Source organism: Argopecten irradians, chromosome 2 (genome assembly GCF_041381155.1).
Source record: "Argopecten irradians isolate NY chromosome 2, Ai_NY, whole genome shotgun sequence".
NCBI lineage: Eukaryota > Metazoa > Mollusca > Bivalvia > Pectinida > Pectinidae > Argopecten > Argopecten irradians.
In genome coordinates, this window is record NC_091135.1 from 22,535,159 (window position 1) to 22,554,760 (window position 19,602).

General features: G+C 34.8%; 1 protein-coding gene across 4 annotated transcripts in view; it reads left to right on the forward strand.

Annotated features, from left to right (window-relative positions):
- The window catches only part of LOC138314828 (histone deacetylase 4-like), a 161,502-nt gene that overhangs the window by 53,774 nt on the left and 88,126 nt on the right, over positions 1-19,602 (forward strand). Inside the window, exon 1 of one of the 4 annotated variants that reach the window (XM_069255395.1) lies at positions 285-1,841. The exons of the other annotated variants lie outside the window; for them this stretch is intronic. Coding sequence (XP_069111496.1) covers positions 1,808-1,841 — 34 coding nt within the window. The 5' untranslated portion in view covers positions 285-1,807. Of the gene's footprint in view, positions 1-284; positions 1,842-19,602 lie in introns of those variants that run through there. 4 annotated transcript variants of the gene reach the window in all.

Genomic DNA, 19,602 nt, shown 5'->3' on the forward strand with positions numbered 1-19,602 from the left:
GAATTACCCAGTAATAGAGTCTGACCTTAGAGTGCTGCCTTAAAATAATTGTAATGCCAGAAAGTTAACTTCCCTATCTGAATATAATAATTTGGATAGAGTTAGTCGCTGTTACTTGCAATCTGAGAAATTTGAAATTTCTATATGTATAAAATGTGTGACCCTAGAACTTTTCTGTCTATCTATATATACACACACTTACTTCGGCTGTGCTCTGATTGGTTGGATTAAAATAACTTTTTGATAACTACATACACTTGTTGTTCATGGCTAGGCTGACTAAGTAGGTATACTTAGGTCACCGGGCCTGTTCACACTAGTCTACATACAACCTGCAGGCCGAATTTCCTCAATATTTGGCTGGAGACATTCTATATGACCCTACAGTTACTTGTGTGTTTATTACCTATTATCTGTGGTTAGTGGACAATCGAGTAGTCTCTACATACTGTGTGTCATTTTCTCTGGAGCTGACTGGATTATATTGGTCTACATATTTATATACACACATATGTTTTCACTGAACATGGAATGAAAGTGGAATGATATGGGTAAACTAATCTAAATATATACTGATCAAGGTCAACTAAAAGTTTACTACACATGATACAGACCTTGGGAATTGTGTAGATTCAAAATAAATGTCCTGTGTGTTTTGGGACCAGCATACATGACAGAAATCTGACTTTATGGATGTGTATTCATCCTCAACTCTATTTTGATAAATTGAGATTTTGTTTACAAAGAGAACAGGATTTTAAAGGAAGCAGTGATCCATTGAACCTATATATATCTTGTCTACGTTGCCCATTGATAATTCTGACGGATTGTTAAACCGCTTTCAAGTCTATTTGTGGTACAAGTTATTTATTAACCGTGTCATCTTACACGGAGTCTATATTGGTTAATGGTGTTGTGTGTACTTTGAGTCACAACTTTCATTGATTTTATTAAATCATCAAAGTTATCTTTAATTTTACTCTTACAAACTTTATTGTGATTTTGAAATTGATTGAATTTGAACTTGTTGATTCAACTGGACTTTTATCCCAGTTTTATTCAGAGAAATATATTATCAATTTAGGTGAAAAAACATCAGTGATTTCTGTACAAATTGCATCATTATTGCCATAACTCTAGTATCACATTTATTCATCGCATGGGATTATGCTCCAGGTCAGAGATAAGGCACTTTTCCTTGTTTTTTTTCAATGATATCGGATTTGGATCTAAAGCACACCAGTGTCCAATGATCTGATACAAACACAGTCAGGTCTGGCAGACTCTGTAGTCAGGGTTATGTAAATGCTTAATAAGACCAGCAATTACTATTGAGCTGGCTTCGACTGGAAAAACACTTCAATCACTGGGTACGCTTGTGTTATTGTCCAGCGTTAGGTTGTGTTTATAATGCTACAGATCCAAAACAGATAAACATTTACCTAGCAGTTGTGTACAAGTCTGTCAATGCGTGATATATAAAGAGCTTGTGACACTAAATCAATAATTATATTTTCATACCTAGGCTTATAGATGACCATAATGTCATAATTCTAGGTACTGTACTAAAATAGACCACTGACAGTCAACATCTACGTCTATAAAGATGTTCAAAGATAACTTTCATATTATATGTGTCACAACCATGGATTAAGATAGAGAATGGTCAAGAACTAATGATGATACCTGAATAGATTACCAATGACTGATTGGATACTGTGACCATTATCATTTTGTTTACTGGTAAATAACTCCATCTTCATCTGCCTTCTGAATTATTCATCAAAGGTTTCACTTCTACTACAAGATGTCATCGAATGGAAGTTTTCTCAACTTTAAATGTGAGTATAACATGTTAAGTTATTTTTTTCAAAATTATTTACATTTGTATGTACTAAAGACAAAATGTTACAGTAAATGTACACACAAAAACGTTATCTATGTCCACAGATGAGTCTATACATGCAAATTATAACGACCAGAAAATATTTCATGCTCACTTAAAAGCCCAATTTTTCGCAGAAAAACTATATTTCACAACTAAATAAAAACCTATTTTGTAGACTGGACTGTCATGTTTACCTCAACAGAAGGTATATCAGACATTTTGAATGAATAATCCAGGAATCAATTCTTACCTTATTGAAACATAAGGACACCAGTTTTATACGAGATTGTGAAATATGAGCCAAACTAAATCTATATCTTTCTGTTATATAGAAAAATCAATGGTGATATTAACATTAGTTAAAATGTAAACATCAGTCTATGCTGCCTTAAGTGTGTCCAAGATGTTAAAATGTAAACATCAGTCTATACTGCTTTATGTGTGTCCAAGATGTTAAAATGTAAACATCAGTCTATACTGCCTTATGTGTGTCCAAGATGTTAAAATGTAAACATCAGTCTATACTGCCTTATGTGTGTCCAAGATGTTAAAATGTAAACATCAGTCTATACTGCTTTATGTGTGTCCAAGATGTTAAAATGTAAACATCAGTCTATACTGCCTTATGTGTGTCCAAGATGTTAAAATGTAAACATCAGTCTATACTGCTTTATGTGTGTCCAAGATGTTAAAATGTAAACATCAGTCTATACTGCTTTATGTGTGTCCAAGATGTTAAAATGTACCGGTAAACATCAGTCTATACTGCTTTATGTGTGTCCAAGATGTTAAAATGTAAACATCAGTCTATACTGCCTTAAGTGTGTCCCAAGATGTTAAAATGTAAACACCAGTCTATACTGTCTTATGTGTGTCCAAGATGTTAAAATGTAAACATCATTCTATACTGCCTTATGTGTGTGTCCAAGATGTTAAAATGTCAGTTACATCAGTCTATACTGCCTTTATGTGTGTCCAAGATGTTAAAATGTAAACATCAGTCTATACTGCCTTATGTGTGTCCAAGATGTTAAAATGTAATGTAACATCATCAGTGTGTCAAATGTAAATGTATCAGTCTTTACTGCCTTATGTGTGTCCAAGATGTTAAAATGTAAACATCAGTCTATACTGCCTTATGTGTGTCCAAGATGTTAAAATGTAAACATCAGTCTATACTGCCTTATGTGTGTCCAAGATGTTAAAATGTAAACATCAGTCTATACTGCTTTATGTGTGTCCAAGATGTTAAAATGTAAACATCAGTCTATACTGCCTTATGTGTGTCCAAGATGTTAAAATGTAAACATCAGTCTATACTGCTTTATGTGTGTCTAAGATGTTAAAATGTAAACATCAGTATATGCTGCCTTAAGTGTGTCCCAAGATGTTAAAATGTAAACATCAGTCTATGCTGCCTTTTGTGTGTCCAAAATGTTAAAATGTAAACATCAGTCTATACTGCCTTATGTGTGTCCAAGATGTTAAAATGTAAACATCAGTCTATACTGCCTTATGTGTGTCCAAGATGTTAAAATGTAAACATCAGTCTCTACTGCCTTATGTGTCCAAGATGTTAAAATGTAAACACCAGTCTATACTGTCTTATGTGTGTCCAAGATGTTAAAATGTAAACATCAGTCTCTACTGCCTTATGTGTGTCCAAGATGTTAAAATGTAAACATCAGTCTATACTGCCTTATGTGTGTCCAAGATGTTAAAATGTAAACATCAGTCTCTACTGCCTTATGTGTGTCCAAGATGTTAAAATGTAAACATCAGTCTATACTGCCTTATGTGTGTCCAAGATGTTAAAATGTAAACATCAGTCTCTACTGCCTTATGTGTGTCCAAGATGTTAAAATGTAAACATCAGTCTATACTGCCTTATGTGTGTCCAAGATGTTAAAATGTAAACATCAGTCTCTACTGCCTTATGTTTGTCCAAGATGTTAAAATGTAAACATCAGTCTATACTGCCTTATGCGTGTCCAAGATGTTAAAATGTAAACATCAGTCTATACTGCTTTATGTGTGTCTAAGATGTTAAAATGTAAACATCAGTCTATACTGCCTTATGTGTGTCCAAGATTTTTGTACTGATAAATCACCTAAAATAGAGATGTCGTGTACAATTCTGTGTACAATGGACCAATTGTTGTTACAGGAAATTTTATTAATGAGAATTTTAAATGTGATTAGATCAACAATCAGACATTGTATTAATTTGTGTTATGGAAGTGGTCACGAATGATAGACACTGTTTTGGTTTGACCTCCTTTACCTGTATATATGAAGTGTGACTACCTGTTGTAAACGAGAATGTGTCTCCAAGCCATTACAGGTATCACTATGTTAGCATCAGCAGTACAGGTGTCTTCAGTGATGGTACTGGCCTTTATATGGCACCATGGCTTCCATGCAATAACTTTATTTTGATTCAACTTAATGTTAAATTTTATATCCATCATACATACAATACCAAAAGTGCATGCATGGGATTGCATTAAATTCTAGCCTGAAAGCCAAAGTTCAATGTCATTGTTAGAAAAGAAATGATAATTATCAATAAAGCTCAATTTTGAACGACTTCTGCTGTGTCAACGGTTGAAAGTTTAACCTGTTATTTTGAACACCAGTTATTTGCTAAAGGGGAGAAAAGCAAATTTTACAATAATTGCCACACCAGTTGTTTCTGTACCAAATTTATCAAATTAGGTCACTGCCCCATATGTAAAGTACAGGACAGAGAAGACTTAAATCCAGGCCTGGTAGGGGCTGCAATGCCAGATGTTCTAACCAGGAAAACAATCAGAGGTGTCGGGTTACCATGGTAACAGGTGTTTATACAGAATCCAGTTCATTTTAAGAACTATTTGTGTGAGAGCACACTGTATTACCCATAAATATACAGTACCGGGGTATATAAAAATTTTGTGGTTATATTTGCATATTTTATGGAAAGTATTATTTTCCCAAAATGAAGGCATATAAACAGATTTTTTTCCTCTAGTTACCGTATTCGACCCAATAAGTGCCCATGTCCCTATAACCACCCCTCCCCCTTTTTGAGGGATCAATTTCAATTGCCCAGGCATAAATAAAGACCAAAACTACACAAAACTGTATACATTTGCAATAATTATGTCTTATTAGAACCTTTTCAATTTTTTAAACGCCCTAGGTCGAATACGGTATATCCACTTGTTTTATTCTTCACATGTTATATGCAGATCATTAATTGGAGAGTGGCTTATATTTGGTCCAATATTTGAGTATGATTTTGACCTTGTTTTGATCTCTGTATTGTAAACATCGTTCTATTTTTACCTGAGAAGTGTATATTTTCTATGTAAATAACTGCAATGTCCTGTTTCTGTACTAAAGATAGTGCTAATATCTTATACAGGACATAGATCTGATCAGGCTTCCTAATCCTCAGGGGGTCTACCCTCTTCTACCTGTTATGTCCTGTTCAAAGCTACGGTAGGGGTCCAGAAAATTGACAAGAAATTTTACACCAAATGCAATTAGTATTTTTATAGGCTGAAAAATATATGTATCATCTTTTAAAGAAAGAAATGATCTTGCTTCATATTGTTTCATGGTTTTTCTGTGGAAACTATTGACTTTAACTCCAGGATGACACTCATTAGAAATTGTCCCTTATGGCCATACGTGTTGATTAGTGTGATGTACCCAGTCTGTGTATTTATAGTTTTGTGCTATCGTAGATGTGTAGTTATATACCATACCTACACAAACCGTTGTGTACACTGTATATAGGATATCAGGTGAGCATCCTGTTTGATGTTTATCACCTGTAACTTACCTGTCCGTCATTCACCTGTTCAGGACTTTGCGGGAGATAGATCCTGTTCATTGTATCATAGACCTCTCCCTAACAAATCTAACGTATCCACATTTATATCATTAATGTTGATTTGCTGTATTCTTATCGACCTCTCCCAGATATTTTATGTATTCTCATTTATATCAATAATGTTGATTTGCTGTATTCTGATAGAAACTTATTTCTTCAATTTTATTTTTGTTTTCTCTCTATAACAATTGAATGTTATCTAATGAAGAATTATTTATTTCTCTCACCTTTCAAGTTCAGGTACTTAATCATTATAGGCCTAGAAGTGGTACACCTATGTTAAGTACAGCTAGTATAAGTGTACCCAAAGTAAAATTAGCCCTAAGCTTATATCTTTCCTGACACATTTTCTGTGTTTGAATCTACTACGTAATATTCCGTGAAATCTATCAATTTTGAAATCAAGCATTATGATTCTGTAAGAAAGTTATCATTGTTCCAATGTTTGACAATTTCTACTTCTTTATGTGTATTTTGTACTTCCTTAAATATTTAAAATATATGTATTTCCTGATGGATTGGCAAAACTGGATTATCAGAGTTCATTGCCCTTACCTGAAATTAACATTCATATTTTTGCCAGATCTATAAAACGTTTTTGTTTTGGTCTCCTTCAATTAACATTTTGTGAGCTGTCCATTAGAACTGCCCTGATACTGTATTTAGAGAAAGGAATCTTGCAAAAACTATAATTTACTCATTTCACCTATGTCAAGAACAGTTAGTAGAAGTGTACTGAAGTAAAAATAGCCTTAAGCCTATGTCTTTCCCAGACACGTTTTTAATGTGAGAATTAATCTTATGAAAATGATAAATTACTCCATTCGTATGAAGCAGGGTCATTCTGAACACTCCGGGCAAGTCCTCCTATCTGCCATATTCCAATGTCTGTCCAAACCAATCCTTGTTACCATGATTTTCAAAAAGTAATGAAAGGATTGTTCTGCTATTCCATAGATGAGCTTCAATTCACTTTGATCCTAGTTGCATCAATTACATTTTGTGACATATCTGAACACAACATGGAGGACATGGGACATGATCAATTTCGACAATGAAACTAATGTTATGACTGTTTTTCAGAAAATGTTTGAATGGAAGTGTTTAGAAATTCATTTGTAGTTAATATGGGCTTTTATTTATGCCAATTGTAATTCCTGAGTGATCTGAAAATAACAAGCCATTGTTTGCTATCTCTATTAGATAAAACACTGAAGGGATTTTTCTCAAATTCCTAGTCCTTTTTAAGACTGATGGACAGGAAAATTGGCAGATATTTGAACCAAGCTGGTTGGATATGAGCAAAGTTTGTTAAAATAAAGTCTCCCAATGTTATGGGATGTAATTGTTACACTGGAAAAGTGAAAAAAGCAAAAAAGATCCATCATTGGATTGACTGAAATAAACGTCATTCAATGGTGGCCTCCAAGATCCTACTAGGATCTCTAATATAAGTGAATTAGGAAGACTTAAGGAGTGTACATTAATTCCTTATTTTAGATTCAAATGATAAAACTTTGTAATTCAGTATTTGACAAAGTAAAAAAAATGGAATTACTTCAAATTTTAATGAAAAATTTTAATCAACATTAGCCTTGGACATAGATCTTGGGTGTTCTTTCCTGTACTGTGGCCGTTAATGAGTCCAAATCACTACTAGGGTGACTGGTATTTGTTGGTATTTACTTGTAATATTAAACTAGATCCCAGCAAGGCCGTTGTACATTTCTAAACATCAACTTACCTACATGTCATACCTTTAGTTGAGAATTGTCAATACATGATCTGACCAAGAGTGTATTGTTTATTTTAGGAACAATATACCAAACAAAGGCCAATTTGCTGTACAATATTGATTTAGTGGTATCGATGAATCAATGTATGGATATATGTAACCAGTTTTGTGTGTGAACATTTCAAATAGGTGTTGGAGTGTCTATAATATTACAATATATGATACCTCAATTAAATTACAAATGAAGCTACCCTCTTCCACCAAGCACATACAAATATAGGTATAGTATGTAACGGAAGAGGAATCAAATAAGGATATTTGTTTTCCTTTGGGTACAGACCTATACATTTAAAATCATACGATACATCAGGTCATTGTAGTGGAAGTCTCACATTCAAAATCATACGATACAGTAGGTCATTGTAGTGGACGTCTCCAAAAATTAGAGCACATTGATTTGTACTGTAAAGGTATGGAAGTGAAAAAGGCCACATGGCGATATTTGTATAGCTATATTGTTTATGTGTACTGTTTGTTTATTGCATTGATTGTGATGTTCAACTTGTAGACGTCAGAAGTTATAGATAACATAACAGAATAGACGCTTTCAAGGTTTTTTTCCAGGTATGTTCCATTGCAAAATTGACAAAAATTAAGTGGGGAAAATATTTATGTTGGAAAAAGGAATGCTAAATATGGAATTTGAATCTAAGATTTGCTTTGAAACCCAAATAAGAATTTTTTTGATAGAATTTATCTAATTGGTTTATTGCCTAGGTTTTATCAAATGATGATGTAAACACTGCCAAGTAATGGAGGACTGAACAGGGCTCTGTGTTCATTCATAACCTCCCTCTACCATCTTAATGTTGAAGCTAGACTTGTATTAACACACATCCCTAGCTACAGGGGAGGGGGTACTACAACATACTTACACATTACTCCTTCCCCTCCCCCTAAACTACCCATCTTTATCAACACCAAAGGTTGAACTAATGAATATATATGATAATTGAAAGGTTGTTATGAAGGAAATGTATGTAATATAATGTTGTTTTCCACTCCCCATGTTGTCTCTCCCTCCTCCTCCTTCACCCCCTCCCGGTACATCACTACTGCCACCACTGGTAGTACTGGCCTCCTACATCACACATTCTATATCTGCAGTAGATATGCACATTGATGCACATACACTAATGCCTTAACCATTTATCCCCATTCCCCACTAGTCTGCCCTATCATTTGTTTACATTGGAACTTCTCCCATGCCAAAACTCTTTATCTTCCATGTCACTCATCTAGAATTCTACATCTTCTCTTACTTTTATACCTAATTTGTTGTAGTCATTCTTTGCTTTTTAGGCCTTAAGGAGAAAAAATGTCTTTTGGTTCTTCCAATGTCTATCGTAATAAATCACTGACAGGGCTAAATGTCTTGAAATTTTACTAGTTGCCTTTTTCTGCACCTCTCTCCTCTCCTGCTCCTCTGAAAGTTTGCAGTACCACTCCCCCTCCTACTCTCAGACACTGTGCAGCACTTGGCTAGGATGCATGTTTTGCTGCAGTGAATGTGCATGTATTGCGGAAGCATTAAAAGGCAGTACCTGTCACGTTTCCTTCTCTCCTCCAGCGATGTTGGCAAGGTCAAGGTCACAGGGTTAGCTGTTGTAACTACACATCTCTTTTTTGTCTGGGGGATATCATAGATATTCAAGGAAAAATTAAAATACAGTATCATGATAATTACAAATTTAAAAACTTTCTGTGAATTGTTTTTAATACAAATTAACCAAAGTTTCATTGGTAAAGTTTTATCTGAGTCCTATTTGATAAACTAGTAAGCTTAGTAGTACAATTTACTGTTTATTTATTTTGAGTATTAAGCTATGTAAACAATAAAAATTGAATTGATTTTGCAGATCACACTATTACTAAAAACTTTTGTAGTACTTTTAAGAGCAGTATGAAAATTAATGTATTCAAGAATAGAATATATAGTGATACATACCAGATATAAATCTGATAGGTGTAATAATACTTGGTAGATAGGTAGAACATTATGGGTAGGATTTGTAGGGATACTAACCAGATACAAGTCTGATCAGGTGTAATAATACTGAGTAGAATATATATGTAGGATAACTGACCAGATACAAGTCTGATCAGGTGTAATAGTAATAATACTGGATAGGAAATATAGTGATACTAACCAAATACAAGTCTGATCAGGTGTAATAATACTGGGTAGGAAATGTAGTGATACTAACCAGACACAAGTCTGATTAGGTGTTATAATACTGGATAGGAAATGTAGTGATACTAACCAAATACAAGTCTGATCAGGTGTAATAATACTGGGTAGAATATATATGTAGGGATACTATAACCAGATACAAGTCTGATAGGTGTTATTATACTGGGTAGAATATATATGTAGAGATTCTAAACAGATACAAGTCTGATCAGGTGTAATAATACTGGGTAGAATCTATATATAGGGATACTAACCAGATACAAGTCTAATAGGTGTTATAATACTGGGTAGAATATGTAGGGATACTAACCAGATACAAGTCTGATAGGTGTTATAATACTTGGTAGAATATGTAGGGATACTAACCAGATACAAGTCTAATAGGTGTTATAATACTGGGTAGAATATGTAGGGATACAAACCAGATACAAGTCTGATAGGTATAATAATACTGGCCAGATGCTGTAGTACATGTATCGGTACATGTGCTTACAGCTGTGCAGGAATTTTCATAGCTATCAGAAGACAACTGGATTGAGTACAGAGGGTCAATAAAAATATCAAAACAAGATAGCATAATTTTGATAGGACAAACAGCAGTCTGAAAAATATGAATCTTTAGAAATTGCAAGGTGCTTAATAGAGTATTTTTTGTGATCAAGGATATGTAATGTGTGTGTAGTTACACTGAACTGATTTACAAATTACATAGTGTTATAATTAGCAAATGAAAGAAAACAAAAAAGGAGGGGGAGAGAGGGCACTGATAGGGATACATTTGCTTATTTTTTTTTTCAAAAAACAAGAAAACTCATATACTTATATCATCATAGATCTTGATAGCAATGTTTTGTGTAAATTTTGAGAGGTGTTATTCTAGTTTTGAACAAATCCTTCGAGGTATTGCTCTAGAGTACAAAATATGTTGAAAATCTCCTCTGCATTCTGATGTTTTAGTAGATTCACAACCCTGTAGCAATATTGATAAAATCTTACAAAACATCAGAACAAATCATACTTCTCCTCAGGTCCTATATATGTTACATACAGTGGAACTTGGTTAATACGAACTCGAAGGTACCGAGATAAAACTTCAAGTTATCTGAGTGTTCGAATTAAGCGAGTTCTCATGTCTACTGACTATCTCTTTAATTGGTATATATAGACTAGTTCCATGTCGTAAAACGATGTGATGAAGAGAGATGTCAAAATGGCCAATGTTAGTTACAAAATTATAGTAAGAAAACCTAGATATGTATTTTGAAATGCCGTTCTACGGCAGATTAATGAAAGAGAAATCAGCATTTTTGGCAATCACTTTGTCAAAAAATCTCATTTCGAGTTATAAGAACGTTTATGTATGATTTTTGTCATTCGGACCGAAAATTTACTTCATATTATCCGAGTTCTTTGACTTTTCCGAGCTCGAATTATCCGAGTTCTTTACACAAATATAAAGAGGGAATTCGTCCGGGACAGTCAAAGTACTTCGTATTCAGCCGGGTTGTCAATTTATCCGAGTTCGTATCAACCAAGTTCCACTGTATGTTTAAGGATAGTAAATAATTTAAGCCAAAACCTTACATTTTTCTGAAGGTCCTTTTTACCATAACTATTAATAGGACTGGTCCTTTGACCATAACTATTAGTAGCTGCTAGGACATGTTCATTTGACCATAAGTTGTAATAGAACCTGGTTCTTTGACTATAACTATTAATAGGTCAGTCCCTTTGATTATAACTATTAGAAGCATGTGGTCCTTTGACCATAGCTATAGATAGGATGTGGTCCTTTGACCATAACTATAAATAGGATGTGGTCCTTTGACCATAACTATTAATAGGATGTGATCCTTTGACCATAACTATTCATAGCACATTAAAAATCAAAATGGAAAACCAGTACTTTCCTATATGGGATTATGTGTGTGAAAATGCTGCCTATCATTCTCATATTATTGATGGATTAAAGTATATATACTGAAGTTAAGATCTTATCGTTTCTCTTAGTGACCTTCATCCCTAATGACTTGTCCTTGACATTGATCATTTATCCCTGTGAAAGTCATAAATGGGTTCTCTCCCTTGAAAGAGATTCTAACATTTATATTTTCTTTTTGTTTTTGTATTCATGAATTTCATCACACAATACAATTTTATGTGGAACAAACCAAAGATTTTAAGATGACTATGATCTCATAATATTGTACAAATTAGTGACCTGATTGTTTGAGCCATTTCCTTAAAATGACAATATGATGAGACAGTGTTGCATTCTTTTCACTTTTATATGTGACAGTAAAGGTTAATGTTGCTTTTGCTATGCCAGCCTCATTAACCTAGGAGATGAGTAAGCTAATCAAATTCTGCCATTTCGTTGTCTATATTGATATACTTGCCACACCTTGCCTCTTTATCATTTTTATTATGATGCTAATTAAAACCATTGGCATGTAAAGCAAAGACTAACAAGTAATTTTCTGCTCATTCCCCCAGGACCAGGGAGGGTTAATTAACCTTAAAGGCTAATTAAATATTTATAGTCAATCCTTGGCAGGATCTGTACATGTGTGTGACTTTGAAAAAGAAAACATTTTGTCGGTACTTGGCGTGTTTAGGAATTTTAAAGTTTGTTTATTTTGTTTTATAGTAAATGTTGTCTTTGTGATGTATTTCTTTAACACTGGCCATGCACTATATATTAAAATTTTAATGAGTCAAAGATTGTGGAGATTTAAGGTGAGAGTAGAAATCAGTAGGTCCTGTCAGGAAATTTAGATCACATGTCAAAGAATAATTTTGGTGCAAAAATGTATCAAAGAGCATCAAAATGGGTTAATTAAGGGTTATAGAAAGTGGGTGAATGACATTACAGTACATGTCAAAAGTACTGGGGAATAAGGTCATCCTGAGGTTTCAAATCAAAGTGATTGATTAAACTGGTTGCATTCTAAAAGGTTGTCTGTTAAGGAAAATTGCTATATTGATAAAAAAAACAAAACAACAACAGTTCACTAGTGACCAAGAAACTTGTTTCAGGTTTGGTTGTTTCCCATTGTTGGTGCTTTATTTTCAATTATGAATATTTATTTTCAAAATATGAATGTTTAATGGTCTACTAGTCAACCAAAGAGATATAAAAAGTCAACGAAAGATGAAAAATACTTTTAAATCCTGTTAGGTAGTGAATATATAAAAACATTTATAGGTCATGGCTACAAGTGTTCTAGAATAAAGATTGAATTTCATTTTTAGTTCACAGAGAGCTTTTCTTTTTTTGATCGAGACTAAAATACTGCAAAACGCACCATTTCATTACAGCAACACTTCCAGTAACAGTTCAATAGCTCTCGACTTTATGTTGGCTAAATTTCAAAACATCTATTAAAGATAGTAAAAACTGCACTTAAGCCTACTCCTTCTATGATTAAAGAACAGTAAAGGATGGGAGTTGTGATGTATTTTTAGTAACAGTGGTGGATATTGCTTGCAAATTAGATAATATCCACACAGAGTCTGTATCATATCGGTAGGGAAATGTGTTCATATTGTCCCTCTCACAGTATTACGAGATGTGTGTAATTGCTGTGGTTATTCCAGCACATAGCCTATAGACACTTCAAGCAACGATCTTTATTCAAAATGAATTAAACCAGCATTCAAATGATGAAGTTTCATCTAAAAAAGAAAAAAAATTGTACAATAGGTATGTTTCAGAATTGGTCTCGGTCTCTCATGTAGAGAAATGAATTAAGGCTGTTTTGGTTGTCAATGTGGACAGGTGATGCTTTTATGCAGGTTATCCGGATAGAGAGGTGTTCCTTGTTAAAAGGTAATCAGGTATGGAGAGGTGGTCCTTTTATAAAGGTTGTAAGAATGGAGAGGTGGTCCTTATATAAGGGTTTTCAGTATGAAGAGGTGGTCCTTGCATAAATGTTGTCAGTATGGAGAGATGGTCCTTGTATAAAGTTTTTCACTGAGAGGTGGTTCTTGTATAAAGGTTTTCAGTATGGAAAGGAGGTCCATGTATAAAAGTTTTAACTGTAGACAGATTGTCATTGTACAGAAGTTATCAGTTTGGAGAGGTGGTCTCATTGTACAGAAGTTATCAGTTTGGAGAGGTGGTCCTTGTATAAAGGTTTTCAGTATGAAAAGATGGTCCTTGTATACATTTTTTCACTGTAGGCAGATTGTCATTGTACAAAAGTTGTCAGTATGGACAGGTGATCCTTGCATAAATGTTGTCAGTATGGAGAGGTGGTCCTTGTATAAAGTTTTCACTGTAGACAGATTGTCATTGTACAGAAGTTGTCAGTTTGGAGAGGTGGTTCTTGTATAAAGGTTTCAGTATGGAGAGGAGTTCCTTGTATAAAGGTTTTTGGTATGGAGAGAGGGACCTTGTTTAAGGGTTTTCACTGTAGACAGGTTGTCATTGTACAAAAGTTGTCAGTATGGACAGGTGATCCTTGTATAAGGTTGTCAGGCGTGATACAAGTTAACTTAAAGATGCTCCACTGCCGACAGAGTATAAATGATATTCATCATTTGAACAATAATTGGTGTTTAATCGTATATATATATGCCTAATTAACACAAAAAATAATATAAAATAATTTATTTCGCATTTGGTGCATGCGCAATCAGTACTTCATTCCATATAGGATATAGTGCCACAGAATTTTTTCGGGATGCAATTAATTATTTTTCATATTTTTAACTTTAAGTAAAATTAGACGCTCAAACTTTTCAATGGTGGTAATGGCGTAAAGTAAGTAACTTTTGCAACTTCAGAAAAATACTAAATCGTCTGGTTCTGTTTTCGATAGTGAAAAAATACCATTTGTCAGTGGTGGAGCATCTTTAACATGAAGTAATTCAAATGTCATATATTCAGATTTAGATTTAGTCAAAGTGTTTGTATGCATATCAATTGGAATAAGTGTTATTTATTAAATGGTGTCATAATGGTATGTTAGTGGTTATTTCAGGCCTATTACAATAAATGATATCATTGTTTACATCAGCCCAGAAAGGTGACTAGCCTCAACGCCCTGTCAAATGTTGGACATTCAACGCCTGAAAACTTTTGACAACAACAATTTATTTTTGACAACAGCAATTTATAGTTATGAAAGGACAATAAAATCTACACCAAACTTAAAGGGGCTTAATATTATGGTTTACACAGATATGAACTTGTCCTGTCAGCTAGGTAGCTGTTTACAGATAAAGCAATGATTGTCATGCTTGTGTAAACCCTTTTTTTCTATTCTTACTTTTTTTCATTGGCTAAGGACTAATCATATATTCAAGTTGTAAATTATTTTTTCATCCTCCATTTTGTATATTTTTTACAGGGGTTTATGATAAATAGTTGTCATCCATCTTTTAAGACACCATGTTACTCCATGTTATAGATAGTCACTGTACTATTTTGAGGTCTACAATGCTATCCAACTCTGGTTTGGTTTGATTAATTCATAGTCCTATTAACATCGAAGGTCATTTAAGGATGTACCAGGAGATGGAGAAAAGCTGGAGTATCCAGAAAAAAACATCGACCAGCAGTTTTGGTGGTGTCAGTACCTGGTAACTAGCCCCGCATGGTATCCAACTCGAGACCCTGGGGTGAAGGGCAAATGATTGACTGTTGGACCTCTCTCTTCCTTATTAATCAGAGCTATATAACCAGCTTACGTGGTTTCCTAAAACAATATCATTCCAATATGTTGATACTACTTTGCATGTGATGTATGCGTAGTACATTGTTGTTTTTTTTAATCATAAATGCCAGTACAGCAGTAATAAGATCTTAAAAATCTAGGATATTATCAGCTTTGTCTATTCACAAGTCTGTCTGTAATCATGGTGTTGTTTGGTTGATATGATATTCACTATAGGACCACTTAGTTCTAATGTATCCCTAGGGGGATCTTATATATAAATATTGTAAACTCAAAAATAGGAAGTATTGTTTTTCGATATAATGGTACCCTCCTCATAGCAAATTGATGTTAAATTATTAGTTAGGAAGTCTTACTAATATATTTTCTGAGCATTGTTTAAGAATCATCTGTTGGCGATCACAGCAGCGTACATGTAATTGTTAGTGTAAACTAATGTTTTATAATTAATTGGCATCACTTAGCTTTCAAAAGTCAATACCTGGCATTTGTTGAACTTCCTGGTTAATGTAGCTGGTACAGCACTAAAATAGTGGGTTGTGATCATGTTAAATTTTTAATTCAGTCCTGATATGTACAGTTCTGCTGAGTAATGCTATAATCAGTGTAATGTCTAATTAAGGTCAATTACATCTTCCATTCAACTAGGATAATTTTGTGTAAGTTTGTTTCAAAATATAATTGAACTGACTTTTCTATACATGTAATTGAGTTGACTTTTTTGTGCCAATAAGCAAGTGTGTGCACAATGTTTTTAACTGAGATTGAAATTTTCAAGATGGACCGTAGTACAAATTACTGGATCTTTTAAAATGTTATTTTGTATAAGGTTTTAGATATATCTAGGAATACATGTACATATATCCAGTTGCAGACATTTAACTGAGTTAGAAACGAGAACTGTATTTGTTATTTTATCTATAAATTATTTAATGCACCTGTGTCATCGTAGCATCTGTGATACCACGATTCCCATCCCTTAATTAATTTACCCCTAAAGACACATTTAGACTTTGTCACGTTAACAGGGGACAGACAGTATTTCCCATGTCCGTTCTGTCCCACTATAACTTGTTCTGGTCCGGCCTGCTATGTCCTGTCCTGATTCGGCCTGCTATGACCTGTCCTGGTCCTGCCTGCTATGTCCTGTCCTGGTCCGGCCTGCTATGTCCTGTCCTTTTCCAGCCTGCTATGTCCTGTCCTGGTCCGACCTGCCATGTCCTGTCCTGGTCCAACCTGCCATGTCCTGTCCTGTTCCGACCTGCCATGTCCTGTCATGTTCCGACCTGCCATGTCCTGTCCTGTTCCGTCCTGTTCCGACCTGCCATGTCCTGTCCTGGTCCGGCCTGCCACGTCCTGTCCTGGTCCGGCCTGCCACGTCCTGTCATGCCTCGGCCTGCCACGTCCTGTCCTGGTCCGGCCTGCCACGTCCTGTCCTGGTCCGGCCTGCCACGTCGTCCTGTCCTGTCCGCCTCCATGCCTGTCACTCGCCTGTTTGTCCTGCTGTCCCGTCCTGGTCCCCTGCCCTGTCCTGTCCCTGGCCTCGGCCTGTCGTGCTCAGCCTGTCATGTCCACGTCCTGTCGGCCTGCTGTTTGTCCTGCCTGTTGTCCTGTCCTAGTTCAGCCTAATTTTGTCCTGTCCTGGTTCAACCTGTTATGTCCTGTCCTGGTCAGGCCTGTTATGTCCTGTCCTAGTTCAGCCTGATTTTGTCCTGTCCTGGTCCGGCCTGCTATGTCCTGTCTGTTCATGTTGTGTGTTGTCATTTCCTGTACTGATGTGTCCTATCCTGCTATGTCCCAATAGAGTTAGGAGCTTTATATATAATGACACTTCCAAGTCTTACCTTATGATAGGGTCAATTTCCTGAGAATCTGTTACATTTTATTTTCTGTAGAACATACTGACCCAATTGTACTGGTCAGTAGACTATATTGACCATGATAGTGGTCAGTAGACTGATAATAATGACCGTTACATGATGACCATACGCTTTGTGTGTTATGGACCTATGATTGTCATTGCCTTTTTATGTGAGGAGACGTGGCAGTTAGTTATAGTAATGTATACACCTTACGATCTTAGAACAATTGACATACAGAATATTGTGTCAAGTTACCACTTTCAACTACATTAACTGAGCGTGCTTACAGAAATAACGAAAATTTGAGGGGCATGCAGACTTTTTCCTGTTGGTCTTGTAAGAATTTGAAGAAATCTTGATCTTTACCTCTTTGCACTTGGATATGTCAAAACTCAGTGGATATTAGCATTGTTAATTTGTCTTAAAAACCCTACATAAATGGCTTTTGTAGTTGTTGGAGTAAGCTTCCTGAGGAAACTTGTTATCGGTCACCTCCAGAAGTACTGGTCCTTTGTCACTTATTAAAGAATTTGGTATAATTAAAGGGACAATTCAGTGAGGCTAATTCTGTTACATAACAACAAAGCAAAATATTACATAAATGTACTGCTCTATATTCATTACGAAACATATAACAAGAAATATTGACAAATTTCAAGAAATTAAGTATTTTAATTGATACTGTTGGAATTCAAAATCGTTGATCAATACGATTAAGTAGAGTGAGGGTACGTAATTTCACACAGTACGTAATTTCGCACACCTGACGATTTTTCGCAATCTTCCTTTAAATGTCAGAAAGTTTTGCTCTGTTGTTTATGTTGTGACTAAAGGAGGCCTCTCACTGTGATTTTGTCATATTTAGTTAAACTTTTCAGGATAAGTTTGTTTTGAAAAAACGAAATCGGAACAATACGGCCCATCTCAGTAAAGAAATTTATAGAAAATAAACCACTTGACATAAAATAATTCTGGGTGATAAATAACTGATTCACGTACAAATATGTAGAGAAACTATCCTTTTTTAGAATATATCGAAACCCGTATAAAAATCCATCAAATATAAGCGGAAAACAGATATTTTCTGCGGACACCCTATGACTTTCTTGACCTCGTTTACATTGTTTACTATAGGGAGCGGTCATTTTTCATAACGAAAATGGCGGCGAAATGTCACTTTTTCATTTAGAAATATAATTGTGTTTTGATGTCATTTCCAGATTGGAACTGTACTTAATCTTTGTTTACGATGTTGTTGGTCCATGAAATGTTTGAAAACAATTATTTTCTCCAAAAACAAGAAAGTTTGAGGGGTGTGCGAAATTACGTCCCCCAAACCCGTTCAACTACAGGTTAACCTCAAGTTAATAACAGCTCCCGTGCGCAGTGATACGTCTGCGCATATCCGGTTACATACTCGTGTGTTGTGGAGCACTTGTACATCTGCCGATGTAAGTCCAGCCTTTTTGGTTCGGAATGAAAGTATTTGAAATTCATTAAAATCAATGCCAAAAGTGTGCGAAATTACGTACCCCCACTCTAGGTACAACACGTACCCTGTACCCATACCCGAGCCAAAGTAACGCATGTTAAACAAATGCAATACATAACCACTGAGAAGTTGATGAAATTATTTTTATACAAGAACATGCATCTTATAAGGTAAACACACTATACTTTAAGAGCGATTTGAGTAGGTCTAGACAAAAAATTCATTACAACATTGGCAAGGACCAGGGTTCGGCATACAAGACATCTGACTACTACATATCTTATGTAACTAACATACACATAAAAGTGAGTATTGGTCTTTCTTGTCAGAAATAGAGAGAAACTAGGAGGCTGGGGTGATTAGCAGGACTATTAAGGTACATTTAGGTCACAGGCAAAGAAAAGAGAAAAAGAGTGAAATGCAATATGTATGGATCATGAAAATGTTAAAACTCTGTTATACACAGTTAGTGAATGATAGTAAATATATCTTGTTGAAACATTTTGTGAAAAAACTCAGAAATTATTACCTGAATAAGCGCTTGGTGTGTGGATCTCCAGGTTGTAGTAAAAACCACTCAAGCATTCACATCATGATGTTCATTTTACTGCTAATGTTCATCAAGTTTTGATAGACAGAATTTTTTAGGGTAAATCCATTTTCAATATACCGCCAAATAATTTCAAGAACCTTTCATTTTGTTAAATCTCTTCGAGTTGTTGTTACATTTTGATTCTCCATTTGAATTATTGAAAATTGAATATTTTGAAGATTTCCATGAATCTTTCTTATATTTGATTTAGT